This window comes from Nematolebias whitei, chromosome 19, assembly GCF_014905685.2.
Source record: "Nematolebias whitei isolate Nwh7 chromosome 19, NemWhi1, whole genome shotgun sequence".
In the NCBI taxonomy this organism is placed as follows: domain Eukaryota; kingdom Metazoa; phylum Chordata; class Actinopteri; order Cyprinodontiformes; family Rivulidae; genus Nematolebias; species Nematolebias whitei.
The window spans coordinates 37,936,618-37,952,769 of record NC_056516.1 but is presented as its reverse complement, the minus strand read 5'-3'; the positions used below and the strand labels follow the sequence as shown (position 1 = coordinate 37,952,769).

At 43.1% G+C, this 16,152-nt stretch overlaps 1 protein-coding gene across 1 annotated transcript in view; it reads right to left on the bottom strand.

Moving 5' to 3' along the window:
- erf (Ets2 repressor factor) overlaps positions 1 to 16,152 on the bottom strand; it is a 39,518-nt gene that overhangs the window by 5,080 nt on the left and 18,286 nt on the right. Inside the window, exons 2-3 of the mRNA XM_037693714.1 lie at positions 9,665 to 9,899; positions 2,058 to 2,170 (exon numbers count right to left, since the gene is read on the bottom strand). Coding sequence (XP_037549642.1) covers positions 2,058 to 2,170; positions 9,665 to 9,899 — 348 coding nt within the window. The remainder of the gene's footprint in view (positions 1 to 2,057; positions 2,171 to 9,664; positions 9,900 to 16,152) is intronic.

The window sequence follows — 16,152 nt, the reverse complement described above, 5'->3', positions numbered from 1 at the left end:
CTGGTTGGCTGGACTTGGCCTTTAGCTACTGGTTGGCTGGACTTGGCTTTTAGCTACAGGTTGGCTGGACTTGGCTTTTAGCTACAGGTTGGCTGGACTTGGCCTTTAGCTACAGGTTGGCTGGACTTGGCCTTTAGCTACTGGTTGGCTGGACTTAGCCTTTAGCTACCATTCTGGCACTTATATTCCATTTAATGTTTCAGCTCCTGTTGTGCTGAACTTTACAGTTTAGTTTGTTTTACCATTTAGCTATTGTTCATAAAAAGTTTTAGACCAGTGTTTAGCTACTTTCAGCTATTGTTTAGCCAGTTTTAGACTTTCTAAAAATAGTATTTGGGTTTTGTTGAACTCATTTGAGCGTTTCTTAATATTAGCCTTTAGTTTTAGTTCTGATTTAATTCTGGTTCGGCTTCTGTAGCAGGTTTCAGCCATCCTTCGGCTCTTTAGAAAGCCGTATTTTAGAAGTTTAAAGCTAGTTTCTGCAGCTCTCCTCTGCCAGGCGGACTGTGGCACCCGATCCAAACTCTTGGCATCCAGAACTAAACGCTGGAAAAGTCGCTCCCAGTGCCATTACAAACACCGGTCCATTTTTTCCAGAACTTTTATTTCCTTAAAAAAAAAACACGTCTGCAGCGTGTCAGACATGACGAGTGGAGGAAAACTGCACGTGTGTGTGTGTGTGAAAATCATATCACAACATGTCAGTGTGTGGGCCACATCACACACACACTATAATTAAAGTTTCGTGCTGCTCTTATGTCGCCCCGAACCCAGCGCTCCATATGGGCCGTGTTTACACTGGGTGGCCGGGACCAGAACGACTTCAGGAGGGGAGTGGGAGAAACTGGGACGTGGCGCACGCACACGCACACACACACAGTAACACACACACGCACACACACAGTAACGCACACACGCACACACAGAGTAACCAGGCAGACTAATGTTTGTTCCTCTAATAATCTGACATATGAGAGGGATTTTGTGTTTTATTGGACACGATCCTGAGAGAACAAACTAAAAATGGAAAAGAAGTTTCTTCTAAAAGCGTTTGGACAAGAAGCCGTCGCTCACTGCCAGTGTTCTGCGTGTCTGTTAGCAAAATATCTCACAAACCAATGGACAGAGTCTAATGAATCACTGTCCATCTACAACAGATTAATTTTGGAGCTGAAATGATTGAAGATGGTGATGGGTCAGTCAGTTACATGATCACCCACCTTTCATCGTAGCAGGTAATTCAATTAGTCAGAACTTTGGTTTTCACTACATAAATCACAGACAGATTAAGGATTAAATCTATAAAACAGGAAACTTTGACTAATTTTGGCTCATCTCTGTAGGTTTTTCTGGACAAAAGCATAAATCTGAATAAAAACGTCGTACTCTCGATTAAATTAGAGCAGAATAAAAATCACCTGAAACTCTAGTTCTGAGCTCAGCTTATAATCTGACACAAACTAAGGGTCGTATCGAACTTGAAGTGTGAGAAAATACCCAAACTGTCACTTGGAAACAACGTGAACGGCACGTTTGCACAAACTGAGAAACTTCTGTCACATCACCAACAAATAAACGAAGGTCAGGAATTTAAAAACGTAGACGTGTAATCTGACGCCAGCAGAGAGGCCGCAGCTTCACAGAAGCTTCAGGAACAAGACTTCACCATCTGACGATGGGTCAGCTCCGGCCCGGATCAGATTGCTCATGACAGTGTGTCGTGGGGGATCTGTAGTAGATTTTCAGGGATTATAAAACAATTCTGGATTATCCATAGTGATCAAGTTTGGGAATAAACATCAGGAGCTAAGATTTATCCAAAAACCCCTGAAATATAAGTGTACAAATTGAAGCAAATAAACACTGATTTAAATGTTGTTGCGGTTAATGAAGAGCTGTAGCATGTTAGCATTGATGCTAACTTAATCTTGAAAAACTAGTTGGATTATGTTCATCAGAGGAAGTGAATACACAAAGGTTTCTGCAGACTCTCTGAAGGTGGCAGCGGATTAACGTGAACATCTAAAAATAGCCGACACCCCCCGGTGTGAACGTACCTGAGCCCATGTCGATGAAGGGGTAATTCACCAGCACCAGTTTGTTGAAGTTGAACTTGTAGGTGAACCTCTTCCCTTTGGTTTTGTGCAGGATCCTCTTGTTGTAGTAATATCTGAGGAAGAGAGAAAACTTCACCAAACAGCAGAATAATCTTAAAAGCATACGAGGACAGGTAAGTTCTGTCCAGCTCTGAACTTCAACACCTTCCTGAACACTTGAAAATGTGACAAATGAAGTTCTCGTCAAAACGTTACTTTATACAAGACGGAGCCCTGAAAGTGACGGAGGACTGCACGAGCAGACTGGAACCAGAACACGGGACTAGAGCAGCTGCGCAGTCGAACAGATCCTGCAGAAATCTTTTCACGAACCAACAGGAAGTAGAAAGGAAAGAAAAACGCTGCAGCGAACAACGTGCATCCGTTTCGTTGTTTTTAGGTTAAAAATCATTAGTTTGCTATATTTTGGCAAACTATACCATAGATAAGCCATGTGGTAACTCATTTACAACAAGTGACCTCTGCAGCTGAGGTTTTCTTCAAAGTTTGGTTTGAGGGAACATAAAAACATCTTTGTTCCCGTTTTGGTCCGGGACAAAAGTAACAAGTTACATCATCAACCTTTGGACGGCATCAACACGTGCATTCTGAAAATAATTAAAATTGGTAAAAATAAATAAATCTCACAACCATGCAGAGATGGTAAGTCATGAGCTGCATGTGCGTTAATTATTTACGAGTTTTTACAAGTTTCAACTGAGAAATTAAAAATAAATATTACCTGTTTACAACTCGATACGTTACGTTAAACTTCTGACACGTTATGGACCTACGGAGGAATTTAAACTTGGAGCTGCGACTGAGACGCCGCCTGGTCGCCTCCGCGTGATTTCTGACTGAACTGAATGGGATGAAGTCAGCCTGCTGCAGAAACAAGGTAGTAACAGAGCCGCAACGGTCGATGTGAAAAGGTAAGCTGGCGTTCCAACTCAGCGATGCGATGACGGATTACGTCTGTCAGGGTTTAAAAGCCTTAATGACAACAAACAGATTTATTACAAAGAAGAAGATCGACCGCACACAGCAGCTTGTGTTTGGTTTTGTGTTTCACCACAAAGTTACTCCACGTTAATTTGTCATGTAAAGAGTGAGAAATGTCTGCAGCGACGACGTGGGGCGAGAAAGGAGGCGTTAGGACAGAAAGGACAACACAGAGTTCAGTTGGTGGAATAAAGATCCGTTAGTTTAAACCGTTCAGGGTTCGTTTCATGAAAACAAAATCACCCACGCTGATTTTTCCCTGAGCAAATCCAGGAGATAATCAAGTCACAAAACGTTCAGAACTTAACGTCTTAGATGGCGGCGGCCACACCGCGCTGACAGGAAGTATCCTGTCGTCTATGGTGCGAGCACACGACAATCATTTCTAAAGATACTAATAAACCACCAGAGCCGGTCAGTAAAGTTACCACGTTTTTTGCTGTATAAGTCAGTTTCTTGTATAAATGATCATGCCCTGCGACTTATACAGTGAAGCAACATATTTATGCCCCCCCCCCCCATCTCAAAGATCATCTTTCAATCAACAGATCAGTTCAAATTCTGAGTTTGCCCTGATTTTTTTTACGTTTTTCTCAAATTACAAGAACATTTCCGTCTGGGGAAATGTAAAAGTCACTTTCCAGAGTCACTGGGAGCCCTCTGCATTTGTCTCTTTATTTTATCACGACCGCCACAACCCGCTTCTGAAGACTCGCATCTGTCCGTGCACGAGGCTCCACGAGTGATTTGTGAGCGGTCAGCAGCAGATTAAAGGCCGGCCTATCTTTGCGATCGCTTCCTGGAGGTTTTGAAACGACCAGCGGAGCAAACGAGTCCTCTGTAACTGAATTCACAGCAACAAAGTGAACAACTAAACACGAGCACCTAAACTCCCAACACAACTCATTTATGAAGCTAGAAGAGCACGTTAGACTCGTGAGCTGCTGCTTTGGATTTATTTCAGACAACAGGCTGTCAAAGGGACACATCCGCTGTACTTTTACATTATCCTGAGACTAAACGAGCTGCTCGCTCCGTGCACAGAAACACAATCCCTCGGAAAGCGGGGGGGACGTCCATTCAGGTGGAGTCCGATCCAGGCGGCCTCATTAGTTCGAGTGCATTAGTCACCGTCAACACACGGGAGGATGTAAAGGAGTGAATAGGCAGCTGCTGACAGCTCATCTGAAAAGGCAACGAAACGACCCGACGTGACTCACCGACAGGCGCGTTCATTTTTCTTTACATGAAAACAAGCGCGCCCCATTCAGCTGTGACCGGACACTTCACTGAAAGAAACATTACGCATCGTTTCCAGGTACGCCGAGTACAGGCGGCTCATTTAAAAACAGAAAAATATGGATTTCTGTAAAGCTGATGAGCCTTTTGTTGGCAGCTTCCTGCAGCAACAAAAGACTGAACGTGGAATAACAGAAAGGTGAACAGGCTGAGCGACTGCCCCACTCCCAGTGAGCATCCATCAACTACAGAGATCAATAGTTTATTAACAAACGAGCACGATGCAACAGTCAGGGACAGGATTCATCTTTGTGCGTCTGCACCGGGGATTTATATAAACGTCAGTAAATTGTACTGATGCAGTTTAAATCTGACGTGGTAGTAGCTGAGAGTCATTCCCAACACATAACCTGAGCTTTGATCGAGCAAGATCCGATTTTAATAACTTACAATTCAGAGTCAACTCTGTTAGCTAAATATCTCATAAACCAATGGATGGATTTTAATGAAAACATCAGGAAGTTATCATTGAATCAATCTACAGTTATCACATTTCAAGATGGCCGCCACAGCTAACCGACGTTACAAAACATAAAAACGGTTACACTTCAGCCAGTTTTACAGACACGGAGCTGAAAGTTGTTGAGTGGCTGAGAGTCATCCTAAACAGATACTCTGAGTGTTAACACACTGTACGAGATGTGCCTGTGGCGGGCGGCCATCTTGGATTAATACTCTGGCATAAAACATAAAGCAGGTGATATGCATTCCTTCAAGGAATGCCAGGACTTTAATTAATAACGATGGTGAAACATATCGTTTTAGATAAAAACTCTTGAGGGCAGGACTCTCTCGAGGCGGTAGATCTTACAACAATCTGTCACATTACACAGAACGGTTAGCAACAAAACACACAATACGGGACGTGAGTCATCCCGGTCAATCTGAAGCCACCGTGAACAAAATATTAGTCACGGGAGTTTGGCACAAAAGGAGAGAAAGTGGAGCAGCAGAGATTGGAGCAGGAGCTCATTCAGGTCCTGGATGACTCAGAGTGAAGGGCCTCTTCTGAAAGAAAACGATGAACTCTCACGCTCAGATGTAGTACAGTCGCACAAAGGCTAGCAGGGAACGTACGCGGGTGACGACAAGGAAGCAGTGAGCTGGAATACGCTCAGCCCACAGGTGTGGAGCGTCGCCATCATCCAAACCCTTTCTACACGTTTCAACCTCCGATTCAACCTCTTAACGGCCGGGCCCAACGAGAGCGTTTGATTAATCAGTTCTGTGTCGGAGGAACACGCAGCAGTGAGTTAACGGCTGAACGAGAGAGCACAGCTCGTTTTGGTATTACCCGCCAACAAACAGTGAGCAATCATGCATTTGTCTGTTGTTAGCTTTCATCGTGGTTCACAAAAATGTTTCACTCTCTGCAGTAAACATGGAACAAACTAGTTTTTATCATATTAGTCAAACTAACACTAGACTAGGTCTGTCACGGTAAACGTCGCTGGGCGATTAATTGTCTCAGAAATTATTGAGATAAACGATAATATTGTTTGAAAATTGACAATAATTATTGTCAATTTTTAGAAGAACCGTTGGTTCATTTCTGTGAGTAGTATCTTTTCTCGACCACATGATGGCAGTATAAGACAGTCTGAACCAAAGGATGGATAGTGAGGGAGCGAGCAGCGTGTCTCTAAGAAAAATGGGAGGGAGGCCCCTTGACGTGACACGGGCTGTCTCTCTTTCCTTTTCTTGTCACACAAAGCTTTTAATAATAATAATAAAAATCAGTAAACAAGTTCTCAGCTTCTTTTTGCAGAGAAAAACAACTTTTTACACGAAGGCACGGGTTTCAACCATGAATTTTTGAGCTTCGACAAGACAAAGTTTTTTCCTGAGGTCGGCCTGTTAGCTTAGCTCGTAGCTTAGCTGCTTTTAATGATCCAAAAACGCGATTTTGGATCATTAAAACAGATTTAAAGAGAACGGGAGGGGTCAGTGAAGAGCACCAGAGTCTCTTGTCGTCCAGTGTCTTCAGTAGAAAGAGAGACACGAAGAAACGATAAAGACGATAAATGAAAATGAGGTCAATAGTTTTCATTTATCGTGTGTACAAAAAAATTCTAAAGTATGATGGCCGAGTCTGCATTTGGTTCATCGGCTGAAACGAATAAGTGTGACCAAACATACAACACGTACGTGCAAAATCCACTCCGCATACTTTCAGAGGTAAATGTCAGGGTTTGAGCGAGGGTGTGAAAGGCTTCAGAGCTGCGAACGCAGTAAACGCTGCGAGGACACGACGGTCACCGCCGCCATGAACGGAGGACCCTTTGAACGAGTTTTGGGAAACGACCGGGCACATGCGTGTGAAAGTCACGCGTGTAATCAGAGCGAGCTCGGCCGAATCCTCCCGCTGAAGTCGGAGGAATTCAGCTGTCCAGGTTTTATGCACACGTGCATGTGTCGTATGAGCGAACGCACACGTGTGCACCAAACTCACTTCAAAGTCTGAGGAGCATCAATCAAAGATGAAGAGGGGTTTCTTCAAACGGCACCAGAGTTAATCAACAGCTCCTGGTTCATATAGGAACTGGAGAAACAACAAGAAACCCACGGCAGTTTCACTCCAGCTTTCCATTGATGAGAACACGTTCAACTCGTCTTTATCAGAGTCCACGTTTCATGAGCCGGCTAACGCTCGGTGACAAAAACTGAATCCACAGGTCTGACTAAAACAGTAGAAACTGCAAAGATGATTAATAAAGAGTGAACTGTGGTGCAGCACTTTTACCCTTAGCCTGCCTTTTGATACTCATCTTGTAACTATTTATTTAAACAGCTTTTTATAACTTTGTTACTTTTGGATTTTTCTAAGTCAAGTCTAAATTTTCTATTTGCTCCAGATAATCTCAGAAGTCATTCAGCATTTCACTGGAAGCGAGACTTGGAGACGAGAGGTGACTGTGAGCAGCAGTTTGGTTTCATGTGGAGAACGAGCACCAGACGCCATCTTTGATTTGAGGATGTTGATGGAGAAGTACAGAGAGGGTCAGAAAGAACTCCGTTGTGTCTCTGTGGATTTAGAAATAAAAGCATGACAGGAGGACATCAGGACATGTTAGACTGGTGCAGGACATGTATGAGGACAGCAGGACATGTAGGACAACAGCAGGACAGTGGTGAGATGTGCTGTAGGAGTTACAGATAGTTTCAAGGTGGAGGTGGGAGTGCACCAAGGATCGGCTCTGAGCCCCTTCTCGTTTGCTCTGGTGATGGACCGACTAACAGATGTGGTCAGGCAGGAATCCCCGTGGACGATGATGTTTGCAGATGACGCTGTGATCTGTGGTGAGAACATGGAACAGGTGGAAGAGAACTTGGAGAGGTGGAGGTATGCACTTGAAAGAAGAGGAATGAAAAACAGCCGTAGTAAGACAGAGTCCATGTGTGTGAATGAGAGGGAGGAGGTGGAACAGTGAGGCTACAAGGAGCAGAGGTCACAAAGCTGCAGGACTTCAAGGACTTGGGGTCCACTGTCCAGGAACATGGGGAGTGTGGTAAAGAGGTGAAGAAGAGAGTCCAGGCAGGATGGAGTGATGGAGAAAAGTTTCGAAAGTGATTTGTGACAAAAAGGTGTCAGCAAAGTGAGACCAGCTATGTTGTATGGTCTGGAGACAGAGATATGGACAAAAAGACAGGAGACAGAACTGGAAGTGTCATAAATGAAGATGTTGAGGTTCTCCTTAGGAGAGACAAGGATGGAGAAGATCAGGAATGAGATCATCAGAGGTACAGCACAGGTTGAACAACTGGGAGATAAAGTTAGAGAGGACACACTGGTTTGGACATGTCCAGAGGAGGGACAGTGGTTTGGACATGTCCAGAGGAGGGACAGTGGTTTGGATGCAGTTGGACAGAGGACGCAGAGGACAGAGTGAGATGGAGGAGGACTCACTGTGGAGACCCCTGAGGAGGGAAAAGCTGAAAGAAAGATTCAGCATTTTACTGTATTTTATTCAATTTTTTACAAAATTGCAAAATCAGTAAAAAAAAAAAAAAGATTAAGATTTATTCAGATTAATCAGATTTTTAGGGATGAAAAAAGTCACGAACAAACGAGACAGATGGGGCGGAGGAGAGCTGACCGAACAAGGTGTTCAGCGTTTTAATGTGCGTGTGCACGTGTGCACGGCCCTGTGTGTGTTTGTGGCGACGAGGCAGCGTAACTACAACACAGGAGGCCACAACAACTCCTAGCCGTGCGCTCGTGTGTGTGCGAGAGAGATGGTGTCAACAAGGATGAGAACATACTGGTAGCTACATAAAGTGAGCAGCGTCCCACATGTTGCTCCTCAGTGGGTGAAGGTGTTTCTAAATCAGCCACCCTGGAGTTTCAGCACGCAGCGCACATGCACCGTTCTGTTTCTTACACAATGTCAACGTTACAACGAACAAGGAAAAATTAGAAGCTTCAATTTGTTTTTAGTGCTCACAGCCAAAACCATGTTTGAATACTAGTTAACTTCAGGAAATTTAAAATGCTTTTAACTAAAAATTTAACAAAATATAAAATTAGGTTGATGTGAATCGTTCAGCCTTTTTCCCTTTGCTTCCATTTTATCATCTTTCATGATTAAAGTAGTAAAGGTTTTATTTGAGCTTTTTTTATTCCATATTTTTATAATCTGGCACAAACAAGAACTTATATTGGCACTGATTTTGATACTGATCCACACATTTAAAGCCAAAGTCTTTAAACTTAAACTGATGTTGGAGAATCTGCTTATAAAATGTAATATTTGCATAATATGAAGTATCATTCTTACTGAACCACAACCATAAACTAATCAGTGAATCTCTAACTTTAACTCGAGGCTCTTGAACTGTGTCTCACGTAGAACAACCCTGACAATAAAGCCAACAATATTAAACGCTGTATTTAATCTTGAGCATTTTAAGGTAGATTGTGTTCGTAGTCAAACGAAGGCTTGAAACCTGGAGTAGGACAGGATCACCGACCCGAACGTGACCGCAGAGTAAACTTTTGGTTTACTCTGTTCATGACGAGGAACTAAATTTAAAAACTCAGATTTTAGAAACAACGCGTCACACGGAGGGGATTTTTTTCAGGTGCAGGAACATTTGGTCCTATGACCCGGCACAGACTCGTGTGGACAAGAACCACTAGTTATTCTGACAGACGACCCACTTGTGTTTCACAAGCTGCAAATTGTTTTATGAACAACGGACTTATATTTTTCTCATAAAAAACAAAACAAATGAAGAAATCTGAGCCTGGAGTCTTCAGACCTCACCTTAGTGCTCGGCTGAGCTTGTCGTAGTTCATCTGGGGTTTGCACTTCCTGGCCCCCCACAGCCGGGCCACCTCATCCGGGTCCTTGATGACGAACTCGCCGTAGTCTCCCTGCCAGGCGATGACATCGTTGTACTCCTGTTTCCTCAGCAGCTCCAGGATGAAGTGCCACAGCTGGATCTGCCTGGAGCCCGGGCTCGACTCCGGCTTGTAGGCCCACTCTGGAAATGCAAACCCTGTTTAGGTGACACAGTACAACTACCGGTCAAACATCTCACTTTACACCTTTAGGTGTTAGTGCTGAAAGAAATTCTTAAAAAGACATTTATATCTTATTATTATGGAGTATAAAATGGTTTTTGGTGTCTCCGTGCGAGCTGCTGACGACCATTTTGGTCGAATCTTTTTCCCACAGACTGCAGTTACATCAAACCATCCCTGCTATCAGCATCAAAGCTGAAAAATCAGCACTGTTTTTAAAGATTATCAGGCCTTGAAACACGAGCAGACAAAATATAAGATGCAGCTTGATAACTACTGTCAGAACGCACACTCAGAGCAGCACACACGCCATTATACAAACGTTAAAGTATAGCTTTGTGATTATGGATGGTCAAAGACTCAACACTGCTCGTGCACAAGGCCAGGCTGAAAGGCTGAATAGTGAAGGAATAGTCTCACACACACATTCACACACACCTTATTAGGACCAGATGTGTCTTGGCAATCAGGCTGAGAAAGCCGGGAAAGGCTGGGAAACATATGGGCGCAATATAACAATGCTGAATTCTGTTTGTGTAAGACTGTAAAGAAACACGTTAGCCTAAATACCAAAGTTACAACTGGTTTCCCACACCCTGCAGCGAGTCGCATCTGCACAGAACTGACTGGAAACCGTTAAAATGCACAAAGGTGGACTAACAGCGCTGAGGTGACCTGCTGATACAAACACAACAATCAAGAGTAGGTATCAGGATCTGATTAAACCGATATTACGGCTGATTTTACAGCTAAACGTTTGCTCCTTTGATCCTTTAGTGCCTCGTCGACGCTCGATAGGAAAACCCTTTGGGGGAAGCTCTATAAAATTGAACAAAAACACTGAAAAGCAACCACAAAGTGCACGAAAGCAGATGAACAACGGGCAACAAGCAGACCTGGCAAACTGGACGTTACGCCAAACGTACGCTGCCAAGCGTGCACTCTGCGGGATCAATTACAAAAGAGTACAAATGAAACAACCCTGGCTCCAAATTAAAACTTTATTTTATTAGAAGAAGCAGGTTTGCTTCAAAATAAACTACATTCAAAGCAGGTTTGAGGCAAATGGTGTGTGTTTTTAGACAAATGTCCCAGTGAGTCGGTAATTAATCTGCTCAAAACTCAAAAATCTCATCTGAAAGCAGCTCTGCAAATGAAAGATACAGGCTGCGTTTTATTAGCAGGTGTAAACGTCTAAACGAGTCATGGAAACACTGACCGGGGGGGCGTTGTCATAAAGTCCATTATCGAACAGGTGACGAGCAGCTCTGGGTTTGCAAACAACAGATACAGCCAGGAAAGTTGAAGTTTCAGATTTAAACGTGATAAAAGTGAAAACGCCTATTTCTGAAAGGAAGCTACAAAGTTCAGGTAAGGATGCAACATTATAACACGTTTGTGCATTCTGACGATAAACTTACTCTGAACCGCTCGCAGCATTTTGACCGACAGGAAACTGAGCAGGTGATGGATGTGATGCTGCCGACGTGCAGTTATTTCAACAGATTTGTTCGTCTTGCTCCTTCTTATTGACGCTTATAAAAAATGGATAAAACTGTCCGTTTTACAGACACCGACCTAAACTTTGGAGTGGTGGCAGCTGCTTTTTGAGCATTGGATATCTGTTAAAATGAGCAGATATGAAGAATTACAGTTGCCCCCGACCTCCAGGGCTAGGTGGTGCTTTTACACCGAAACAACTCCAAGCGCCCATGTGTCCGTTTCCACCACTGGTATTTGTTTTTTAAGGTTTATAAAATCAAAAGTCAACTTTACTGACGGAAAATGTGCATTGCTCCACGCTGAACCATAAGAAGCAGGACAGATCCCCGTTTCATCACAAAAGCGTTCGGCTGTGGAACTGCGAGTAACGCAAACTTTAGTTGGACCGGGGTCATTTTCCAGGAAAAACTGAGGTAAGAGCTCGTTATGATGCGTTATCTGCTTTTAAACGGTTTGCTGCGCTGAAACTTTTTGCGCTATAATAATTAGCTCTGCAGGAACAAATGACAGGGAAAAGCACGTGTTATGAGAAGCAGGAAGTTCGTCTCAAGACATTAGACAAGAAATGCATCGGACGGTTGAATAGTTAAACTTATTTACCAGACAAATTTAGTTCTTATTTTTTAAAATTCAGATCGTTTTCGCTTACGATGCACATTAATCTTGTAGCCGAGTCATCTCTTCACATCCTCTGAGCACTGACCAGTGGTTCGAGCTTTTCATGCAAAGCAGCAGCCGATACGAATTCATTTAAGAAATGCTTTAGTTATATTTGTATTCCAGCTTTGATTATTAGACGACGGTGTACCGTCGAGACTCAGAAGAGTCACAAGTTTTCGTTACTTCAGTGATCAATCATTTTATTAAGTACAATTCTTTTACAAAGATTTCTTGATAAAATGAACGTATATTTGTTAGCACTCTATAAATCTGATGTAGTGCTGGAGTCAGAGTGTCATCATGCAGCTGAGCTCAGCAGAAAATTCAGTTATTGTGACATAATTATAAGTCTATGGACCTCAACCTTTACCAATGATACTGATTATGATTGTTTCTAAAACAGATAATGGACAAACTGAAGTCTTGATGAAATGACATGAAGCAGTTTAAAAAGTGTGTAACAGCAAACCAACCCTACCGCCCTCCCAACAAGAACTGGGAGACCCTACACTCCCACCCCAGCATGAATGCACATTTCCAAAGGGGGAAGGGGAGAAATGGGATTCAGCTTCTGGCATCTCTTTTGATAACCATCTCTTCTTCTTCTTCTTCTTCTTCTTCTTTCGGCTTTTCCCTCTTCAGTGGTCGCCACAGCGAGTCAACCTCCTCCATCTAACATTAATAACTAACTTTTTCCAAAGGTGCAAATATTCCTCATTTAACATCTTACCTCCACATCAACCTGGTTTCAGGAAACAACACAACCACTGCTTCACTGAAGGTTCTTAATGACGTTGTTGAAGCACTGGATGCTAAGGATTACTGTGCTGCACTTTTCTTAGACCTGTCTAAAGCTTTTGACACTGTGGATCAGAACATCTTGTGTCATAAGCTCTCAGAAACTGGTTTCTCAGATCACACCATTGGTTGGTTCTCTAACTATCTCTCAGATCGGAGGCAATGTGTTCAACATAATGGTACTTCCTCCAGTTATTTAACAGTCAACAATGGTGTACCACAAGGCTCAGTCTTGGGACCCACCCTCTTTACAATCTACATACATAATGTAGGTCAGAGCATCCCTGATGCATCCATACATTTCTATGCTGACGACACAGTTGTTTATTGTCGAGCTAAAACTGTTGCTAAGGCTTTCCAGCTTCTGAAATCTGCATTCAACATCATCCAGTCAGATTTGTTCCGCCTCAAACTTGTCCTAAATGTCGATAAAACCAAAGGGATGCTTTTTTCAAACAGGAAGTTGGTCCCAGCAGTTCTTCCTCTGATTTTATCCTCAAATGGCGTCCCCATTGAGTTTGATAATTCCTATAAATATTTGGGTATCTTGGTCGTCTCACATCTCTTTTAAGCTCCATGTGGAAAACTTGATAAAGAAACTGGGAGTTAAACTGGGTTTCTTTTTCAGAAACAGATCCTGTCTAACCCTGAATGCTAGGAAACACCTTGTATCTGTGACTTTCCTTCCCTCCATTGATCACGGTGACATTATTTACATGAACGCTCCTACAAGAACCCTGCAGATGTTGGATGCTGCAGATGTTGGATGCTGTCTATCATGGTGCACTAAGATTCATAACTGGCTGTGATTATCGTACCCACCACTGCACCCAGTATTCACTGGTTAACTGGTCACCATTAAGTTCACACAGACTCTCTCACTGGTACATCTTCATCTTTAAATCACTTCCTGGTCTGCTGCCTTCATACATCTCCTCCTACATGTCTCTGTGTGAGTGCAGCTACAGCGTGCGCTCTCAGGACATTATTACCTGCAGTGTTCCCTCAGTGAGGACTGAACTAGACAAAAGGACCTTCTCCTACTCCGCTCCTGTTTCCTGGAATATCTTGTAAAAAGATCTGAAGCTCTCGACCTTTGACCTCTCTAAGTGTCTTTAAGAACCTGTTGAACTCCTGGCAGGGACCAACGCAGACATGTTCCTGTTTTTAGTTTTCTACATTCACCTTAGAATCTAGCTGTTTTGCCATTTTTTGCCATCTTTTTTTTAATTTGTAAAAAAAATAAAAATCTTTATGCCTCTTATGATTGTCCACTGTTGTCATCTTTCTTTGTTGAAATCAGGTCTCTCCTGTAAATGAGTCCTCGAGGCTCAATGGGATTTAACTGTTGAAATAAAGGTTGAATGAAAAATTCACTTTCTTCCACCCTCTGTGTTTTTCCTCAAAGTGTCAGCTAACACCCATTAAAATCTTACAAAAAAGGCATCTTAAATCCAGAAAAACAGTCCCGTTCCCGATGACTAACAAACCACATGCTGTTATCTGATCGCCCGTGGTGCTCGGAGAGAAAGCCAGGAGGACAGACAAGCTGGCTGTGATCGCTGCTAACAGCTATTGGAAAGCAGATTAGTAATCTGGTCGAAGCATATGATTCATACTCCAAACAATACGACTCTTGTCTCTGAGGACAGGTGACACAACATAACGGGGTACGCTGTAGATTGATGGGCAAAAGCACACTTCCCAGAATGCAACAGCAGCAGCACCTATAAGAAAGTGAGTTAATATTCCTCGCACACAAAGATGTGGGCCACAGGTTAGCGTGGAGAGGTAAGTGGGTTCATGCGTGGGTGCACAGAACATACAGACAGAACACAGGAATAGCAAGCATGCCCACTGCGTGTGCGCTGCAGATGTCCCTGCTGACTCATAGCTTGTTCGTTTTGTCGTTAAGCTTTCGCAGATTTCTCCTTTCTCCCCCTCAACACCACGGCCATTTCTTTCTTCCCTCTTTCACACCGTCCCTCCTTCAGCCAGCCTCTCCTAAGACAAGCGGTCTCTTAGCAACAAAAGCTTTTAGCGCTAAAAATAAACGGCAGAGTCACGACAAACGAGACAAAATATGACTCCATCACAGGAAAAAAAAAAAAGTTGGCAAAAAGAGAAGTTAGGGCGCAGATCCAGATAACTACAATCCGTTTGTGACGGACAGGCGCCTCACTGCAGGCCCGTCAGGATGTTGCCCCGCTCTAAAAATAAACCAGGATCAGATTTTAACCGTCGCAATAATTAATTTACGCCTTAAGGACTGAAATCCACGAGATCTATTCATTCAGACATTTTAAATTTGACCGATTTAGAAACAACAAAAAGTGAACTCAGCACAGATAATGCTACAGGTGTGCATCTGTTGCAGCTGGGATTTGGGTCAAATTACAGGGATTAATGCACAGTATGTCTTTTTCTTTGTGCTTAAACTTTAAGATCTGAGTTCATCTCAGACAAATCCTGTTACGATTAATTATCCATTAAATTAACTTTAACGGATTTGTTTTATTTTATTCTTTTGTGGTTTCAACAGGTCTGTTGTGGAAACGGTGTCGGCCTCATGGAAGATATTAAACTCAGGTTTACCTGAGAGAGCAGATCCTAAAGTTGGAGTCAGGACCAAACTGTTAATTAAAAAATAATAATCCTAGTGGCATACTTTCACAATAAATTGTTAAAAAAATATTTAAAAATGGTCATAAATCAGGGAAACATAGCATGAGTTTAATATATACTGTATGTTGTCAAATGCTCTATAGGTCCTTTTTAAAGCGGTGTCTGTGTTTAACTATATTTAAAGTTCCCAATCTTTAGGGTCAGAAGTGAAAAAGTTCGAGAACATCCACTCCTGGAAATAACAGACTGTTACGGTTTGCAACGCTAACGGCGCTAATGATGCTACTAAATGAATGCAGTGACTTTATTATTTTAGTGAAACAAAGTAAAGCAGGTGGCACGATGGCTCAGTTGGTAGAGCTGTTGGCTCCCAACGAGAAGGTTGCCGGTTCAAAGCCTGGCCCAGGACCTTTCTGGGTGGAGTTTGCATGTTCTCTCCGTGCATGTGTGGGGTTTCTCCGGGTTTCTCCCACACACCAAAAACATGCATGTTAGGCTGACTGGTGACTCTAAATTGTAGAGAGTGAATGGTTGTTTGTCTCTAGGTGTCCCTGTGATGGACTGGAGACCTGTCCAGGGTGTCCCCGTGACGGACTGGAGACCTGTCCAGGGTGTCCCCGTGATGGACTGGAGACCTGTCCA